Source organism: Mus caroli, chromosome 4, assembly GCF_900094665.2.
Source record: "Mus caroli chromosome 4, CAROLI_EIJ_v1.1, whole genome shotgun sequence".
Lineage (NCBI taxonomy): Eukaryota > Metazoa > Chordata > Mammalia > Rodentia > Muridae > Mus > Mus caroli.
Genome location: NC_034573.1, coordinates 130,778,827 through 130,796,862, shown reverse-complemented (window position 1 = coordinate 130,796,862; position 18,036 = coordinate 130,778,827). Strand labels below are relative to the sequence as shown.

General features: G+C 53.5%; 2 protein-coding genes across 11 annotated transcripts in view; one reads left to right on the top strand and one right to left on the bottom strand.

The window, feature by feature from the left end:
- Nucleotides 1–4,566, top strand: part of Szrd1 (SUZ RNA binding domain containing 1) — a 26,314-nt gene extending 21,748 nt beyond the window's left edge. For 4 of the 9 annotated variants that reach the window (XM_021160748.1, XM_021160747.1, XM_021160746.1 and 1 more), the window contains one exon: nt 1,708–4,566. In XM_021160748.1, the coding sequence (XP_021016407.1) occupies nt 1,708–1,810 (103 nt within the window). In that variant the 3' untranslated portion in view covers nt 1,811–4,566. Of the gene's footprint in view, nt 1–940; nt 1,045–1,707 lie in introns of all 9 variants that reach the window. The other 5 variants (XM_021160744.2, XM_021160743.2, XM_029476336.1 and 2 more) reach the window with 2 other exon arrangements.
- Nucleotides 4,567–4,811: 245 nt separating this feature from the next.
- Spata21 (spermatogenesis associated 21) overlaps nt 4,812–18,036 on the bottom strand; it is a 25,596-nt gene continuing 12,371 nt past the window's right edge. For both annotated transcript variants that reach the window (XM_021160183.1, XM_021160184.1), the window contains exons 8-15: nt 14,733–15,196; nt 14,099–14,187; nt 13,170–13,307; nt 10,672–10,743; nt 10,443–10,560; nt 6,076–6,251; nt 5,404–5,587; nt 4,812–4,977 (exon numbers count right to left, since the gene is read on the bottom strand). In XM_021160183.1, coding sequence (XP_021015842.1) covers nt 4,920–4,977; nt 5,404–5,587; nt 6,076–6,251; nt 10,443–10,560; nt 10,672–10,743; nt 13,170–13,307; nt 14,099–14,187; nt 14,733–15,196 — 1,299 coding nt within the window. In that variant the 3' untranslated portion in view covers nt 4,812–4,919. The remainder of the gene's footprint in view (nt 4,978–5,403; nt 5,588–6,075; nt 6,252–10,442; nt 10,561–10,671; nt 10,744–13,169; nt 13,308–14,098; nt 14,188–14,732; nt 15,197–18,036) is intronic.

Here is an 18,036-nt window from a genome sequence, read left to right as displayed (position 1 = left end):
CCCGGCTTTTTTTTTTTTTTTTAAATAAAGTATCCATGAGCTGGAGAGATGGCTCAGTGGATAAGAGCACTGACTGCTCTTCCAGAGGTCCTGAGTTCAATTCCCAGCAACCACATGGAAGCTCACAACCATCTGTAATGGGATCTGATGCCGCCTTCTGGCCTCATGTGTGCATGGACAGGCATCCATGCAGACAGAACCCTGCACACATGATAAACAAGGATCATGTGGTTAAAGACTGAGAAAGAGGCAGGTGCTGGCACACACAAGCCTGTTCTTTGTTTTTGTCACAAGGTCTCACTTAGCTTAGGCTAGCCACAAACTCACCATTGTAGAAATAACCACGTTGAATGCCGCTCCCTCTGTCTCTACCTGCTGTACCCAGACCTGCAAGCAAACCTGGGCTTCCTGTATGCTGGCAGCTCTGTGCTCGGGTACATGTCCAGCCATATCTTGGGGTTCTCAGACACTTTCACCCTGGAGCCTAGGCTGGCCCAGCAGTCCTGCCTCAGCTTCTCTGGTAGTAGGGTTGCAGCCACACCGCAATAGACTCTTCTTTCTTTTCTCTCCAATATTGGGGACTGCACACTTAGGTGCAAGCCTGTTAGGCAGTCAGCCAGCCTCTGAGCATACCGCAGCCTTCGAATTTGGAGGGCTTTCTCGGGCTATTCTTTCCCCAAGACAGGGTCTCTCTGTGTAGCCCTGGCTGGCCTTGAACTCACCTGCCTCTGCCTCCCAGGTGCTGGGATTAAAGGCGTGCGCCACCATGCCTGGTTTGCTTTTTGAAACTCAAGTTCTCATACATGCTGGCATAATTCACTGTGTAGCCCAGGCAGCCTTGCACTGGGACCCTCCTGCCTCCCTAACAGTTACAGGCATGTGCCACCATCTAGTGCCGCTGTCGTTTTGAAGGAACATCCATTCTGTTTTCTCCTCTTAGTCTGCACCTGTCTGGAGTGGGAAAAGTCCATTTCCTTCTGTCTTCTCTAGTACTAGGAGTCAGCAGCTAGCCTCGTGGTTTGGAGGGAAGCAGGAGTCAGCCAGGTGGGTGCAGCTCACTCTCGAGCTCGTGGCTAGGGGCCCGACCCTGGAACATCTGAGTCGGTTCTGTGGATGATGCCTTGCTCATGGCTCTCCTCCCTCCATAGGATGGGCTGTGTGCACCCCCTCTGCTTACAGAGAAGCAGTGGCACATGACAAGGGGGATGCTGTAATTGCTATAAGGTGGACCATGGACCACATCTTCCTTCCCACTGGGAGCTGCCAATGTGGAAAATGCATGCCCTTCCCTAGTCTGCTGTTCAAAGAAGTAGGCGCATTAGCTCAGGTTGGCTGGTACCCCAGCCTCAAGCCTCAACCATGAGTTGATTTTAAGGTTCAGGGGCTGCCGGCTGGGGCGTGGCTCCATAGTGCTTGCAGCATAAACATGAGGACCCCAGTTTGAATCTCCAGCACCCACATAAAAGCCAAACAAAGCTCCAAGTGACTGTAACCCTGGCGCTGGGTGGGGCAGCGGGGCGTGTGGGGGCCTGGAGTGATGCCTGGTGAGCTCCGGGTTCAGGGAAAGCCCCTGTCTTGACAAAGTGGAGAATAGAGGATGTACCTGACGGTCTCTGGCCACACACATGCACCTTCGCCCACGTGTCCCACACTAAAGAATCTGGGCAGCTTTTCTATCCTCAAGGCCTGCCTTCTCTCTTCCTCCAGGCCAACCAGGATCTCCCAACCCGAAGACAGCAGGCAGCCCAGTAATGTGATCAGACAGCCGTTGGGTCCTGACGGGTCACAAGGCTTCAAACAGCGCAGATAAATGCAGGCAAGAAAGGACGCCGCTGCTGCCACCACCGCCTCCTGGACGGTCTGCCATGGGTCGCACTGCTGTGGCAGACGGCTGGACTTGAGCAGAGGGAATAACCTGACTTACTTGCACTGTGATCCCCCTTGCTCCGCCCACTGTGACCTTGAACCCCATGCACTGTGACCTCTGCCTCCCCCCCTTCCCACTGTGATTGGCATGTTGACAAGGGCTGTCCCAAGTCAATAGAAAGGGAAAGGGTGGGGACTAGGGGAGGATTAGGGGAGCCTACCAAGGACTCAGAGTAGAGGGTCAGACAGTGCCACTTGGCCACTTGGGGTAAAGCCAGTGCCAGCAATAACAGTCTATCATGCTCATTAATTTGGGATTTCAAACCACAAATGAGAACTCCCCCACCCACCCCAAGTGCATGTCACCATCACTTAAAAGTTCCATTGAAAATAGCCTTTCTTTTTTTTTTTTCTTCCTATTTTTGTTTGTTTATACAAATACCTGATTTGCAAGAAAAAGTGCATGGAAGAGGTTTCAGCAGTTAATGAATTTTTAATTGAGAAAGGGTAGTTTAGTAGTCACTTAAAAGATGTTTCTAGGAAATTTGCTAGGAACATTAACCAATAGGAGTTGGATGAGCTTAGCTTCTGTATTCCTACTGCCGCCCAGAAGAGAGGCCGGGCTCGGAAGCCCCCAGAGATGAGCATCTGTGCCTAAATCGCCTTCCTCCAGCTAAGTCCCAGCTAAGTTGCCTAGAGATAGCTCAGAGAGCCTGTGGGAGGGGCTGACCCAATGTTAGTATTGTGAGAGATGGGGAAAGTGACAGGCTTCCCCTTCCCACACCCCTCAGGGTGGGCTGGCTCCCTACCAGCCAGGTTCGCTGCTTCTAAAGGAGGGCACAGAGTGACTCTGGGCTCAGAAAGGCAGTGAGGACACTTGTCTAGTGTTTGCTGTCGGCACAAGCCCAAGAGAGAGTCTGGCTCCAGAACTCCAGGCCTCTGCCTGGAGTGGTCAGAGTAGAGAGGCCTGTCCCTTCCAGCAAGACTGGATGGAACACTTAAGGATATGAGGCCCTGGTTCAGAGACTGTACTGGAACGTTGCCTGGTGAAAAGAGTGGGACTGGAGCAGCCGGGGAAAGACAGACTGTGCATTGCAAAGGCAGATGGCCGACAGGTTCCTCGGAGGCCTCGGCTGCCCCTTCCCTCCCCGAGCAGAACAAGGCCGGCATGAAGGCCATCTCTGTCCCCGAGCCTGGAGCTTTGCTTTGGCTCTCGGTGGGAGAGGCTTGAGAGGGTGGCTGTGTCCCACTAGGTGCTCTCTGGCTTTGTGATCTCTTCCAATGCACTTGGCCTTACCCCTCGGCCAGCCTGACAGCCGACCAGCACTCTCCTGACCAGCACTCGGGTGTGGGAGTGGGCGGGGTGGGGTGGGATTAGGGCAGCCCTAGCAGCCAGGGATCACACCCACCGCCTTCCGTTCTTCTGGCTTGTGCGCTGTAGCAATGGCCCACATCATCTTCCCCTTAGGAAGAGGTTCTTCCCCAGCACAGCCCTAGATCTGCCTGAAACCAGGGGCCATCTGTGAGTGAGCCTCACAGAGCCTTAGCAGGCGGGCGGGCCACCCCCAGGGTAGGAAGGAACTTGGCTGCTAGCTCAGAGCCTAGGGCCCACCCACAGGGCTAGTGGTTTTGGTTGGAGGACAGACTGCCCCTTCTTTGGAGAAGGGTGCAGAAACCCTGCTTGCCTGGTCCCCTCTAGTGGAAGCCAAGGGCGGGCGGCATCTGCACGTTGAGAGCTCACAAGAGGGGCTCTCCCATCTCAGTCTGGCCAAAGAAGGCCCCGCCCACAGTGCACCTGCCTCCCTATTCCCACCAGCAGTCCTGCCTTTGGCCTCCTAGGTGAGAGGTGGCCGGCACCACTGAAGAAGGAAAGGAAGGAAGGAAAACAGACTGGTGTTGGGGGAGGGGGTGTGGGAAACGGTTTGGATTTTGTGTGTGTGTGTGTTTGTGGGGTTTATTTTTGTGTGTGTGTGTGTTTCCATTTTTTTTTTTTTTTGTAGTTGTCTATAACTCCATAAGTGCTTTTTTTTTTCCTTTTTCCTTCTTTCTGTCTTTAAGTAAGTTGCAGGCTTTGGCTTGGTAATTCCCAGGGGGATGAAGGGCAGGAACCTGAGGCTGCTGCCCCTTTGTCTGCCTTCATGGTACTTCCCCTTCCCCCAGCTCTTCCTGGACCCCACGAGCCAGGCCTCGGCCCTTCCAGCTAACCGCTTCCCATGAGCCACTACTCTGATGTCAGCCTATAACCAAAGGAGCTGGGGGTCCGGGTCTGGTGACCAGCCCTTCTCAGTCCCCTCAATCAGGGTGCTCCCCACCTGCAGGCAGGAGGCAACACCCTATCTGCTGCCATCAGCCCCTTCCAGAGCCCACCTGTCCCCGCCCAGCCCTGTCCTGCCCTGCCATACCCTGCTCTACCCCATCTGGGGGTGCTGTGCTCAGGGATGGGCCGGCAGGGCTGCATCCAGTCTCCCTGGTAAGCAGAGACTCAAGAAAACCTCTAGGGTCCTGCTTCTGGTCATATGACCCCAGGGGGTGACCCTTGGGCATCTGTACAGAAGGGACTGGGAGGGAGGGCCACACCCTGCAGTCTCACTCTGCTGGTGTAGCGGGCAGCTCCTCACCCTAACCCCCACCGCGGGCTCCTGAGTCGGCAGATTAAGCATTTTATAAATTGTATTTTAAATACATGTTTTAAACTTGTCAGACATTTGTCCTCATTTCTGGCTTCCAATCTCATACTATGGTTGCTTGTCCAGCCCTGAGGGGTTCCTGCTCTTGCAGAGACTGAGACTTTTGGCTTAAGTCCATCACTGTAGGGCTCCCAAGTCCCCTGGACAGGGTTTCAATGAGTCCTGCCTTAGACTCAAACCTGGAGGCATGCTGGAGCCAATCGTACTTAAGTGGTGAAGGGGTTGGGGTGGGGTTTCATGGACATCCAATACAGAGGCTGAGCTTCTCGGTGTTTATTGGCTTACCAGACCATGAAAGCAAACTCCCAAATCCAGGCCCTGCCCAACTATCTGCAGGCCTTGAACTGGAGCCATGGTTCCGGAGGGTCAGTGGGTTCGAGCTGGCATGGAGCTAAGCCACTTTCTGCTGTCAGAGCTATGTTCCCTGGGAAGGACATGGGGATATAGAAAGGCAGAGGTGTTTGGCCCTCATCCCATGGACTCAGGGGAGAGGCTTCCAGAAGCAGTGGAGCCAGAAGCTGGGCTAGGGAACCTGATCCCAAGTCCTGAGGACTGCAGGGAGCACCCCCTCCTTCCCAGCTTCTAAGCTTCCCATTATGCAGAGAGCAAAGCCAAGGCCTTCCCAGACTTGGCAAGGAGGACGGTAGGCATCCCTGAGTCCTAGGCCCAGGGATGCAGGATGCTCAGGCTTCTGTAAAGTGGTCCGTTTCTGCCCCGGCCTTCATGGCATTCATCTTCCCTGGAGCGAGCAGTTTCCCAACCGTCTCTTAGATGGATTCCCCAGTTACTAGGCCAGAGGCCTCTTCAACGTCTTAGATGAGCCCAGGAGGCTCTGGCCCTCAATACCCACCTGCTTCCTTGCTGTCCTGGCTGGAAGAAGAGGCCATGAAAGTCAGGGCCCAGGCTTGTGGAGACACACTGATCCAGCACGGAATGGTTATGGCTAGCCTGCTTTCGACGGACTGCCTTCTTGTCCAGCCTCGGGCAGAGTGGGATGCAGGGTACCTGGGCATAGGGGCTCTGCAGATTGGCAGCTGGAATAAGAGGGAGCAAGAGAACTCGGCATGGCCACCTTGGAGAAACCCTAGACTTGCTACATAATAAGCAGAGTAGGTTTGGGCAAAAACCTTAGTGTCTGAGCCTCCAAGTTGGAGAGGATATTGGTATCCGCCACAGAGTGGATGATGACAGGGATGGTGGACAAGGCTGAAGGATGGGCCAGAGTGCAGACTGCCCTCGTCAGCATACTAGCTAGGGTTTCCATTTCTGCAAGTGGGGTGACTGTAGGGCACACATCCACAAAGGACCTTCAAGTGGAACTGACTGGTGGGCTCTCAAAGACAGCCTTGGCACAGGGCTAAGGCAGGAAGGTAGAGTCCAAAGCGTGGAGCTGAGTGCTGTATGGTGTGGACCACCGTTTATTAATAGTTCCCACACAGCTAAGCCATGGCCTCTACCTAGAGGAACTTGGCCACATAGACAGGGCTCTACTCGCCAGCCCAGCCCACGCACTGGCCCTCACCATAGTTCTGCTGCTTCAGCCGGCTCAGGATCCTGAGGACCCTCCGTTCTGGGACTTCTAAGTTTTCTACTTGCTGAGGGTTGTAAGGAGTCTTCTTCCTCTGTCGCAGCCCGCCCATAGCCGATTCCATCTCTCGGGCCTTGGAGGACCCTTCCTTCAGCTTCTTCTGATAGTAGCTAGGGAGGTAACACCCAGCAACTCAGCCTGGTTGTGGGCTTCATCCCTTCCTCCTGACCCCTGCCTCCCAGCTGGCTGGCTGTGTGGCAGGACTGAAGCCCGCCCAGGCATCTGGAGACACGGGCCTCTTAGGAAATATAAGGAAACAGCTCTATCTGCTGTGCATGTCACTTGACATCAGGGCTTGAGGGTCTCCCCCACTGCTAAGATGAGGGTAGAACGTGCATAAGGATTATATGTGAGATGGGACCCGTTAGGTTCCCGGGACCAGCCACTTTGAGGTCAGTGTGTATTACCCACCATCTCTGTTACTGATATCGTCTCTTAGATAACATTTCTGCCTAGACACCAGCTGTGCAGGGCTGGGGCTGTGGTCCAGTTCCCAGAGTGCTAGCCTGGCATGCAGGAAGCCTTGGTAAATAGCTAAACTGAGTTTGGTGGGCCTGTAATCCTAGCACTCAGGAGGTGGTGGATGTGGGAAGCTCAGTTCACAGCCATGCTTGTCTAGGTGTTGAGGTCTAGGCTGTCCTAGGCTATATGAAGTTCTTGTCTCAAAACAATAAAGCCCAGCATGCAGCTGGCTCTACCTCAGCTGAGCTGCAGCTTATAAGGTTGTGTGTGTCAGAACATCTGCTGTCGTCTGCAGACCCGCCAGGCTCCCACCCCAAACTTGTGCTTTGCTCCTAAGAGCTGACATTATATACGTGAGCCACCTTGTCCTGAGCAGTGTCGAGAGTGTTAACCTTGACTTGTCACCTACTGAGCGCATACAACTCTAAAGGACATCGCTGGCTCCTCCCTCTGCTTTCCTATGGCTTCTGACTTGGGTGCCTGGGCAGCTTTGTCTCCCTGCCTGCCACTTCTAGTCCAAGAATAACGTGAACTGTCTGCTTTGAACTGGAGGCCTGTTCCCTAACTGATACGCCCACCAGGTTTCTATACCCAGCTAGACTACAGTGAGCAAAGACGGTATGCACTAGCAACTGTGGACACTCTCAGGAACCCTGCCTCCTGTACATTGTTTCTCAAGAAGCTTTGGTCCGTACAAACCAAAAAAAAAAAAAAAAGGTATGATAGAAGGGATGCAGAGGGAGAACAGGACTGGAGATGGCTCATGACGAAGAGCACCTCCTCTTCTAGAGGTCGCAAGTTTAGTTCCCAGCACCTACATCAGGTGCTTAAAACTGGTTGTAATTCCAGCTACAAAGGACCTGACATCTTCTGGCACACACACAGAGAGAGAGAGAGAACTGTACCTGAAAAGGGACTGGTGCAGACTACAAAGACCTGTGACCAGCCAGCCAGCCAGGATGTGTTTGGCTTAATGTTCTTGAGACTATCTCATGTAGCCCAGGATACACAGTGTAGCCAAGGATAACCTTAAGCTCCTACTACTCCTGCCTCCAGCTCTTTTTTTTTTTTTTAAAGATTTATTTATTTATTATATGTAAGTACACTGTAGCTGTCTTCAGACACTCCAGAAGAGTGCGCCAGATCTCGTTACGAATGGTTGTGAGCCACCATGTAGTTGCTGGGATTTGAACTCTGGACCTTCGGAAGAGCAATCGGGTGCTCTTACCCACTGAGCCATCTCTCCAGCCCCCTGCCTCCAGCTCTTACATGCTGGAATTAGGGCGCATGCCACCACACCCAACTCACAACTCTCTCTCTCTTTTAAAAATTACTTATTTTTAGCCAGGTATGGTGGCACACGTCTTTAATCCCAGCACTCGGGAGGCAGANGCAGGCGGATTTCTGAGTTCAAGGCCAGCCTGGTCTACAAAGTGAGTTCCAGGACAGCCAGAGCTATACAGAGAAACCCTGTCTCGAAAAACCAAAAAAAAAAAAAAAAAAATTACTTATTTTTATCTTACATGCATTGGTGTTTTGCCTGCGTGTGTATCTTTGTGGTAATGTTGGAACACCTGGAACTGGAGTTACACGGACAGTGGCGATTGGCCGTGTGGATGCTGGGAACTGAGCCATCTCTCTGGCCCCTAAAAAAACAACTCTCTTGAAAAGATTCTCAAAGCAGCAGAGGACAAGGAAGATAACATGCTGGGCTGGGCTGTATTGCTCATTGGGCAGGGCTTGCAAAGTAACTGTGAGCAAAGCAAGAATACCATTGGCATTTGTATGGAGGCCACAGAAGTAGTTACCACAGGGTCAAAGAAATTGCCAGACTGTAGGCATCACTGAGCCTTACGGCTTACGCACGTATGCATTGAGGCTGAGATTATGTGTGGTGGGTGGGCGGTCGGTTCAGAGAGTACTTGCCTAGCATGCTCGAGGCGCTTGCCTTGGCCCTTGAACCAGACTAATCAAGCATGGCTGTGCACACTCCCAGCATTCAGGAGATGCGAGGCAGAAGCATCAGAACCTCAAGGGCATCCTCAGCTATGTGTCAAGCCGGAGTCTAGCCTGAGCTACACATGCCCTTAGTGAAATTTGAATTTTTTATTTTTTTGAGACAGAGTCTCACTGTGCAGCCCCACTGGCCTGGAATACGATGTGTAAACCAGATGGATCTCACACAGAGATCCACCCACCTCTGCCTCCTGAGTATAGGTATCAACATAAAATGATCCGCCTTTGGTGACTGGGCACAGTGAGGCATGCCCATAATCTCTAATGCTCAAGAGTGACGGAGTAGCTCAGGTCCCAGCCCAGCTGGGATAACACAGATCCTGTCTTTACAGGGGAAGGAAAAATTTCATTCTCACATCTTCCCCGGGGTATTTTGTCGAGGTCTTTTGCTGGGGCTCAACAGCACCTTCCCTCATAAAGAAATCACAGATTCCTTGCTGGAGGCCCAGGTGGGTGATGGTGTGAAAGAGGAGGAGCAGCCTGCGGTGGGAGGCAAGCGGTAAGAAGGCACTGTCTGTACTCAGACAGGAGGACTCCATTGGCCAGCCACTCCAGGTTCAACCACTGACAGTGCTGGCTGCTTAGACACAGAGGCATCTGTCTTATGCCGGTGCTGGAGTCCCAGCTGACGCTTCCTCACAAATAAGGGAAGAATCGAGTGCAGGGGAAGCCCACCGAGAGGGAGAGACTCGGCCAGCTGTACGTCTGACAAGAGGACTGATGTCCAGAACTTATCATGACCTCCAACGAAAGAGTTAAGGAAACAACTTAAGCCAGTTAAACCGGGCTAAGGATCTGAAGATCGTTCCAAAAGAAATAAAAATGGCCAAGGAAGACTTCAAAATGTGTCCATCATCCCTAACAACTAGAGAAATTCACTTTGAAGCAACTTTGAGATTTCGTCTTAACCCTGATCAGAATGGCAGAGATCGAGAAAACAGCTGATAACAGATGCTGGCAAGGCTGTGGGGAAAAGAGAGACCTCATTCACTAGTGTCACTGATGGCGAGCGCCCGCAAGCTGGTACGGCCACTCTGGAAACAGTGTGAAGAAGTCTTAAAAGAAGCCGAAGCTAAGTCCTGGTCAGTCAGGACAGGAAGCAGAGGGTGAAATTCAGAGACTCCTGTGAGAGAACAGCTGGGCCTTCCACTTCCACCTATCACCTTTTAGCCTGAGAATGATTTAGGCTGTAGTCATCTCTGAGATGCCCACTGCCTGCCCGCCTGCCCATCGCCCTTCCTGGAGGCTGGGCTGCCCACTGCCTACCAATCACCCTTCCTGGAGGCTGGGCTGCCCACTGCCTGCCCATCGCCCTTCCTGGAGGCTGGGCTGCCCACTGCCTGCCCATCGCCCTTCCTGGANCCCTTCCTGGAGGCTGGGCTGCCCACTGCCTGCCCATCGCCCTTCCTGGAGGCTGGGCTGCCCACTGCCTGCCCATCGCCCTTCCTGGAAGCATGCAAGATTCCTATTCTAAGAGTGTTGCAGAGTCTTGTAGGGAAGGATCTCTCCGGTCCTGTAACTACAGAACCAGAAGAACTGCATGTGGGGTTGCCATTACCCTTCCCACTGGGAGAACCTAGCTGAGGCCTTGAAGCCAGCACGCTGAGATGGAGAGGTGGGGAAACAAAACTTCCCTGGTATCATCTGCTCTCCTAGATCCAGCCGTTCCTGAAGCCCCAGCTGATCCTCCTCCACCCAAAGCAGTTTGATTGGGATTTTCTTTCCTTTGCAACTGAGACTCCTAACCCTCAAAAGTCTCCGGGTATCAACAGCACTAGCTGCCCCTCTCTGTCCCCCACCCCCGACAAAGTAGCCCCGCTTACTTAGTGATCTCCTCTAGGGCCAACTCCGGCAGGGCCAGCATTTCCACCAGCAGAGAGAGGATCTCAAAAAAGAGTGTGTAGGGGTTCCGGGGCGACATATCCGTCAGGACATTCTGTTCTGGGATCATGAAGGATAGCCGCCATTACTCTCAGGCACGTCAATGTCCCCCATCAGCCTCCAGGTCCCCTTTCCAGCTCTGACGGCCCAGGGGTTGACCCCTCTGCTCACCCACAGAGCAGAAGAAGCGCTTGGTGTCAGTCATTACAGCCAAAAAGTCTTTGAAATCCACGTGACCATCTCCTGCAGAGGCAAAGAAATGAGGGCGGCCAGAGGCCTTCTGTGGCAGGCCCAGGGATGGCAAGCCAGGTGTGACCCCACTCCTCCCTGCCCCGCCCCACCCCCACTGCCCACCCCAGGGCTTGTAACCGTGATGCTGAGTCAGCAGAAAATGTGAGCTAGAAAAATGACAGTTTTCTGGGTCAGACACTATTGGACCAGGACAGGGATTGTAGGTCAGTTGGTTAAGAGTGTTCGCCTAGCATGCACAAAGTGCAGGATTCAATTCCCGAATACTATATAAACTCGGAGGCAGAGAGACAACGGTTGGTTAATACTTCAAACTCATCTTGGCTACACAGCCAGCTCCACGCACGCCAGCCTGAGCTATAAGAAAATGACTGGGCTTTGAATTCCTGAGAGCCAGCAGTGCGAGTTCAAAACCCACGTCCACCATTTCCCATTTATGTAACTCTGGTCAAGCTTCCGAGCCCCAGGAAGCTTTAGTTTTTATGGAATGGAGACAGTCCTAACAGCTGCACGCATAGCACATGTGCACTAAAGGCCAGGGGTATAGCACGTGCGCACTAAAGGCCAGCAGCATAGCAGGTGCACACTAAAGGCCAGCAGCTGTCATTCCCGAGTGCTGGCGTCTGCATGACAATATGAACGTAGGAAATTCTGGCTAGCCTTCAGAGCCCCGCAGGCCCCACCACACTCCTGTCAGTATCCTCATCTCTTGCCAAGTTCTTCCCTGTCCAATGTGCTGCTCCCTGGCCACAGATGCCCCCGACCCCCATCCCAATCATGGTTCCTTAGAGGTTGAAGGGGTTGTTTTTGGTTTGTCAAGACAGGATTTTTGTGCAGCCTCGGCCATTACTAGAACTTACTCTGGACGAGGCTGGCCTCAAACTCAGAGATCTGCCTGCCTCTGCCTCCCTGGTGCTGAGATTAAAGGCGTGCGCCACCACTGCCCGGCATCTAACTTTTCTCCTTGTTACATTTTATTGATTTTATGTGAGGGGAGGCAATGTGCCTACCACATCCCAGGTGTGGAGGTGAGGTCTCTTTTGGGAGTGACTCAGGCAGCAAGCATCTTTACCAGCTAAGCCAAAGAGGTTCAAACCAGGGCAGATCCCTTACTGGACTGTCGTCTAAAGCCCCCATCACCATGTGGGACACCCGGAACTTAGAAGAGACTCTGAAGATGATCACTGTACACTCTGTCCCCTGCTGTGCCCCAGGGCTCAAGCCAGTGGGAACTCAGTTCATGTTCTCTGGGCTGCTTAACAGTGGACTGGGGAGGTCTCCCATCCTTAAAGACATGCGTGAGAATGCTTAGGACTTAACCCTGGCCACGGGTGGGACTTGAGGCTCAGAGAAAGGGCTCTTACCCTGGTTCACACACCTGGGGGAAGGAGGGGGCAGAACTAGGCCAGAGACCGTTGAAGCCTGGAGCCTTTGTTTTCCCAGGTCAACACCCCTGAAAGTGTGTGTGAGGAGTCTGCAGTGGGGAGCAGTCTTGAGCAGTGGTCAGGACTCAGTTCCTATGTGGCCTGCCTATCCCTTCGTCACCCTGCCACATGCAAGTGCCTCCGGCCCATTTCATGGGGACTACTACTTCCTTCTCCTTTCCCTGACAGCTGTTTAATTTGGCACCACTTGGCTAGAGTGGTACCTCCTCCAGGAAGCCTTCCTTCCTGCCCCCATCTTCCAAGGAGGTACAACTACTGTCCATGTGCTTTGCTTAACTTCCAGGCAATCCTTTATCCTATAGCAGTCACCGTCTGGGGACCCCTTGAGGACAGCAGAGCTGTGTCTTACACGTCACTCACGGATGACATCCCATACTTGTCTGGCTAATGCTAGCAGCTGCTGTCTCCTGCCCCACAGGCGCTGTCCCACCCTTTGCCTGCTTGCCCCATTTTATCTTACAGAACATGAGGAGGGGGTTGCTACTGTCGGCTCTGTTTTACAGACAGAGAAACTGAGGCCTAGCAAAACTTCCGGACTTGATCAAAGCCAGAAGGCTGGCAGAAGAAATGCAAGGCTCACCGGGCAGTGGTGGTGCACACCTTTAATCCCAGCCCTAGAAGCAGGAGGGTCTCTGAGTTCAAGGCCAGCCTGAGCTACAGATCAAGCTCCAGGACAGCCAGGGAAACCCTGTCTCGAAAAACCAAAGCAAAAGGAAGGAGGAAGAGTAAGAGTCATGGGGAACACTTGGTGTGCAGACGAGGACAAGGATTCCCAAAGTCGCCAACACCATTGGTTGGTTAGGAGGTAAGCTCTGGTCACTTCGGGATCCCCAGAAACTGCCACTGCACGGTGGGTCAGGGACCATTAGCTTCCGGATGGAATCAGAGCCTGCTACAGCAAGCAGCCCCCATGGCCTAACGGGCCTCGTGTGGGGCGGCTCCTCTGCAGGACTCAGGGAAGACCTCCTCGCTCACCATTGACGTCAGCACTCATCAGGGCTTCTTCCACCTGGGCTGGAGTAAAGGTGAAGCCAATCAGGAGCAAGATGTTCTTGAGGCTCCGCGCATCCACCTCACCAGGACCGTTGAAGATATCAAAGTAGCTTCGGAAGGCTGTCAAGGGAGACAAGAGTTACTAAGTGGGATGCTCCTGCATCAGCATCGTCTGCATCATCATCTGCATCATCATCACATCTCCTCCATCACCACCACCACCTGCTCCTCCTCCAGATATCTTGTGGCATGTCGTGTATGTGTGGTGTGCTTGGTGCATGCATGCGTGTGCATGTTATGAGGAGGGCAGCAGGCAGCCTCCTCTACTGTCTTGTTTTATTCCCTTGGATCAGCGAGACATTCTGGAAAATCCGAGGAAAGGAGCCACTGTGGTCAAGAAGGACCTTAGGAAGACCTTAGGAAGGAGTGGGAGGTAGGACAGTACACATCCATTCTCATCGGGCCAGCCCATTGTGAGTGAGTTAGGGTCAGGGAGGATGGGGTCCACAGAGACCTCACCCAGGCTGGGAGATGAGCACTTCTCAGTGTTGTTGGTGGGATGGGGTGGGATGGCTAGGAGGGACCTGTTCAGAGCTGGTGGCCCTGTTAAATGGAGAGGGACTGTCTAGGATGGGCAGGGTTCTTGGGGAACCCTATCTCTCCTTCAGGCTTCCTCTAAAGAGGACTGGTGGGGAGGAGGGGGGAGCCCACCTTTTCTGTGTCCTGGGGCCAAATGCAGTTGACCCCCTGGAGACACTGCTTGGGGTAGTGGGGCAGTGGGGCCGTGTTGCAGTGGGGCAGTGGTGTGGGGCAGGAGGGCAGCAGTGTGAGAAAGTGGGTCAGTGGAGCAGCAGTGTGGGGCAGTGGGATGGGGACAGTGAAGCAGCAGATTAGTACTGTGAGCTGCTCACCTTCCTCCTGCTTCAGGGTGAGGTGCTCCTCAGTCCGCTCCTCCCAGCTCTGATACATTCTGAAGAGGCTATGCTCTTCCGGCTCCTGCCTGCAGGAGAATGGGCCCAGGACAGCTGGCAACCATCTCCTGCCTGCGGGTGCTCCTGCCCCTGCCAAGGCCACCCAGGGGCAGGGGAGGAAGACCAGGCAGCAGAGGTTAGGTAGGGAAACTTCCCGGAGGGACTCTGTCGTGTCAAGAAGCCACAAGTAACAGAGAGAGAGAGAGAGAGAGACCCACAGGCCTGAGGCAGGAGCCACAGGTAGTCCCTTTGGTGGTCGTGGGAAGACTGGGGGTGCAGTGCAGGGGTACAGTGCTTGCTTAGTGTGTGAGTCCCCAGCTTCCATCCCAGCATCAGAGAGGGGGAGAAGGAGGGAGGGAGGGAGGGAGAGTGGAAAGGGGGTGGGAACTTGGGGGACACTCCACTGGGAAGCACAGAGAGACAGTGAGAGGAAGACTGAGGGGATGGCCAGCGATGGGGGGGAGAGAGGGGGACTTGGGGGGAAGGGAAAGGGCCAGAGTCGCAGGCCCCACGTTGGAAACAGACCGGAAGCCGGGCCCTGGTAAGACGGCAGGCTAGTGGAGGTGGCTCCTACCGGATCTTGGCATAGGTGAGAGTTCTCTCGTTGCCCTGGGGCAAGAACTCTGGCCATCTCCAGTTCTGGTCCTGGGCAGAAGTTGGCAGGACTGACCCAGGGGACCCCATAGGGATGGGGGTTTGCCCAGGGGCTGGTGGTCTGACCCAGGATGGGACAGTAGCTGGAGCAGAGGTGGAAGGTTCATGCAGGGTCAGAGGTAAGGTTGGAACGGAGCTGCTGATGGGGCCTGAGGTGGACACAGAGGTCACAGTAGTCACAGTCCTGGGGGACCTCCTGGCTGTCAGGCCCCGGGACTTCAGAGTCCTTCTGTGGGTGGCTTCTTCTTGCTCTTCCACCTCCAGTAGGCACTTCATGAAACCCCGTCGGGAGTTCGCAGGACCCTGGGTGCCTGCAGCTGACAAGGCCTGCTGCCGTTGCTTCTGCCCTTGGCCCAGCTCCTTCTTCTCAATGTCTCTTTCCTCCTGAGGGGAGAGGAGGTTACCTGGGATACCTCTGGGCAGCCAGGCAGACAGACAGACAGCCTCTGGGGGATGCTCAGACTGTCCTCTCCAAGTCTCAAAAGCTCAGTCCAGGCGCCATCAAGAGATGGAGTGATCTCTGAGTGATCTGACCCACTTGCCACCTCCCACCTGCACGGCTGTATTCATGAATGAGCCAACTTCCCGCACTGAAGCCTACACAGCTGTGGCCTTACCTCACTATGGATGCCTCAGTCACACAGGTGTCCCAGCAAGTAATGGGCAGTTTAGATACGGTTTCTCATTCGTTACACAGAGCCAGCTATGCCTACATCTGATCCCTCTCAGCCCGAGGCTGGGCAGCCTGGCCCACCTTTCTCCCTCACCCTTTTTTTGGGGGGTGGGGAGGTTCGAGACAGGGTTTCTCTGTGTAGCCCTGGCTGTCTTGGAACTCACTCTGTAGACCAGGCTGGCCTCGAACTCAGAAATTCGCCTGCCTCTACCTCCCGAGTCCTGGGATTAAAAGCATACACTACCACTGCCTGGCTATATATATAATGTATATGACTACACTGTAGCTGTCTTCAGACACTCCAGAAGAGGGCGTCAGATCCTATTACAGATGGTTGCCAGCTGGGAATTGAACTCAGGACCTTTGGACGAGCAGTCAGTGCTCTTAACCACTGAGCCCATCTCTCCAGCCCCTCCCTCACTTATTCTTTTTCCACTACTGTGAGGCCTCAGTGACGGTAGGAGCCCTTGTACCCCGAAAGTGCACCCCTAACTCTTCCTTTAGATGAAGCAAGCCACTACTAGGCATGCTGCATGCCTTTCATCCCAGCTCCCACGGGAAGGTCCTCATAGTCTGTAACTCTAGTTCCGGGGCATGTCGCCCTCTTCTGGCTTCCTTGAGAACTGCATGCTCGTGGTACACAGGGTACAGACACTGCAAACCCCCTCATCCCTAAAGACAAGGAAAATAGGATCATGATGGTAGAGTACCCATGGCTGACAGGATAACTTGAGACTGGATGGTCAGGGGGAAACTGCTGAGTGACATTTAAGTTGAAGCCTGAGTAAGGGCGGCATGTGCAAAGGTCCCTGGGAAATAAGCTTAGCATATATATATATATATATATATATATATATATATATATATATATATATATATATGTTAGAAATCCCACCAGAGTAGCTAGACACAGAGCCTTGTGTGTTTGTTTGGTTGAAGATTCAGGGTCTTACTCTACTAGGAAGAAGTTTGGGCTAGGTGATGGGTGCGGGGAACGGACAGACGGACTCAGAAATGGCTTTGTAGGGCGGGGAAGGATTGCTGATGCACTGGGAAGGGACTGTAGCTGGATAAAAGGAGTCAGGAGAGATTTTTGAGCTAACTCGCACGCACGAGCTCTGGGTGAACAGCTAGGGCATCCTTTGCTGAGGTGAAGACTGGGTCAGGAGTGGGTGGGAACTGGTGGGTGTTGGCCTCAGGACCTCCGAAACCTGTGACATCACATAGGCGGGACCTACAGACCAGTTGCCAAGACAACGGCCACCATATTCCCAGAATCCACTTGGCTCACCTCCCACTTTTACCTGTGTTATGTCATTATTCATACATATAAGGGAAACACTCCTCCCTCCCTCTCTCTCTTCCCCCTCCCTTCTCTTTCTGCCGCCACCTTCCTTACCCTTCTCTCTCCCAATAAATCGCTTACATGTGGAACTGTTTTGGCCTAGTGTGCTGTGTTCAGACTATTGCAACACATCGACAAGACACTGCTCTGGTCCGTAGTCTGAGGTGGCAGTCAGACCTATGGACTGGGAGTTTCTTTTTTTTTTTGGTTTTTCAAGACAGGGTTTCTTTATATAGCCCTGGCTGTCCTGGAACTCACTTTGTAGACCAGGATGGCCTGGAACTCAGAAATCTGCCTTCCTCTGCATCCCGAGTGCTGGGATTAAAGGCGTGCGCCACCATGCCCGGCAGGACTGGGAGTTTCAAGGCACAGTCTGACTTGGAGATGTAGATTTGGGAGTCATCGGAGGGATTGAATGCAACCCTCCAGGGCACACAGAGGGGAGAGTCCGGAGAAGGCAAGGAGGGCAGAGAAGTCCGAATCATGGAGGGAGACTAGGCAGGAGCCAGCTGTGAAGTAGCCTTGAAGTCAGGCCCCTGAGCCCAGGGAAGATGGGCGTGGGAGGGAAGGGGAGCCCCAGCAAAACAACTTCATAAAATCTTTGTGTGCATGGCATATGTGGACATGCGTGTGCCATGTTGGACATGTGGAGGACAGAAGACATGTTGGGGACTCAGTTGTCTCCTTCTGGGTGTGAACCTGGGGCTTGCTTGACCTCAGCTCTGCACGTATTTATTGACTAATGGATTGATCGTGGTCTCACACTCGCTATGTAGACTAGGCTGCCCATGAACTCTGTACCTGACTGCCTCTCTGAATGCTGGCATTAAAGAAAGGCGTGAGCTGTCCCAGCAGGCTACCTGTAAACTGATCTCTGTGTGTGTATTCACACGAGGCAGGTCAGGTGCCATGGTGTGCAGGTGGAAGCGGGGGGGGGGGGGGGGGGAGGCGGGGGGGGGGGGGGGACACAACCTGCTGTAGTTGGTTCTTCTTCTAACCTACGGGTCTCTCTGATGGAACTAAGGTTGTCAGGCTTGAGAGCAAAGGCTTTTACCTGCCGAGCCATCTCCCCAACCCCACCCCATTCCCCCACTAACAAAGCAGCCTGTTTAGCTCAAACTGGTCTTGGCTTCTATATAGAGAGTGACCTTGAGTGTCTGCTGAGAGTGACCTTGAGTGTCTGATGAGAGTGACCTTGAGTGTCTG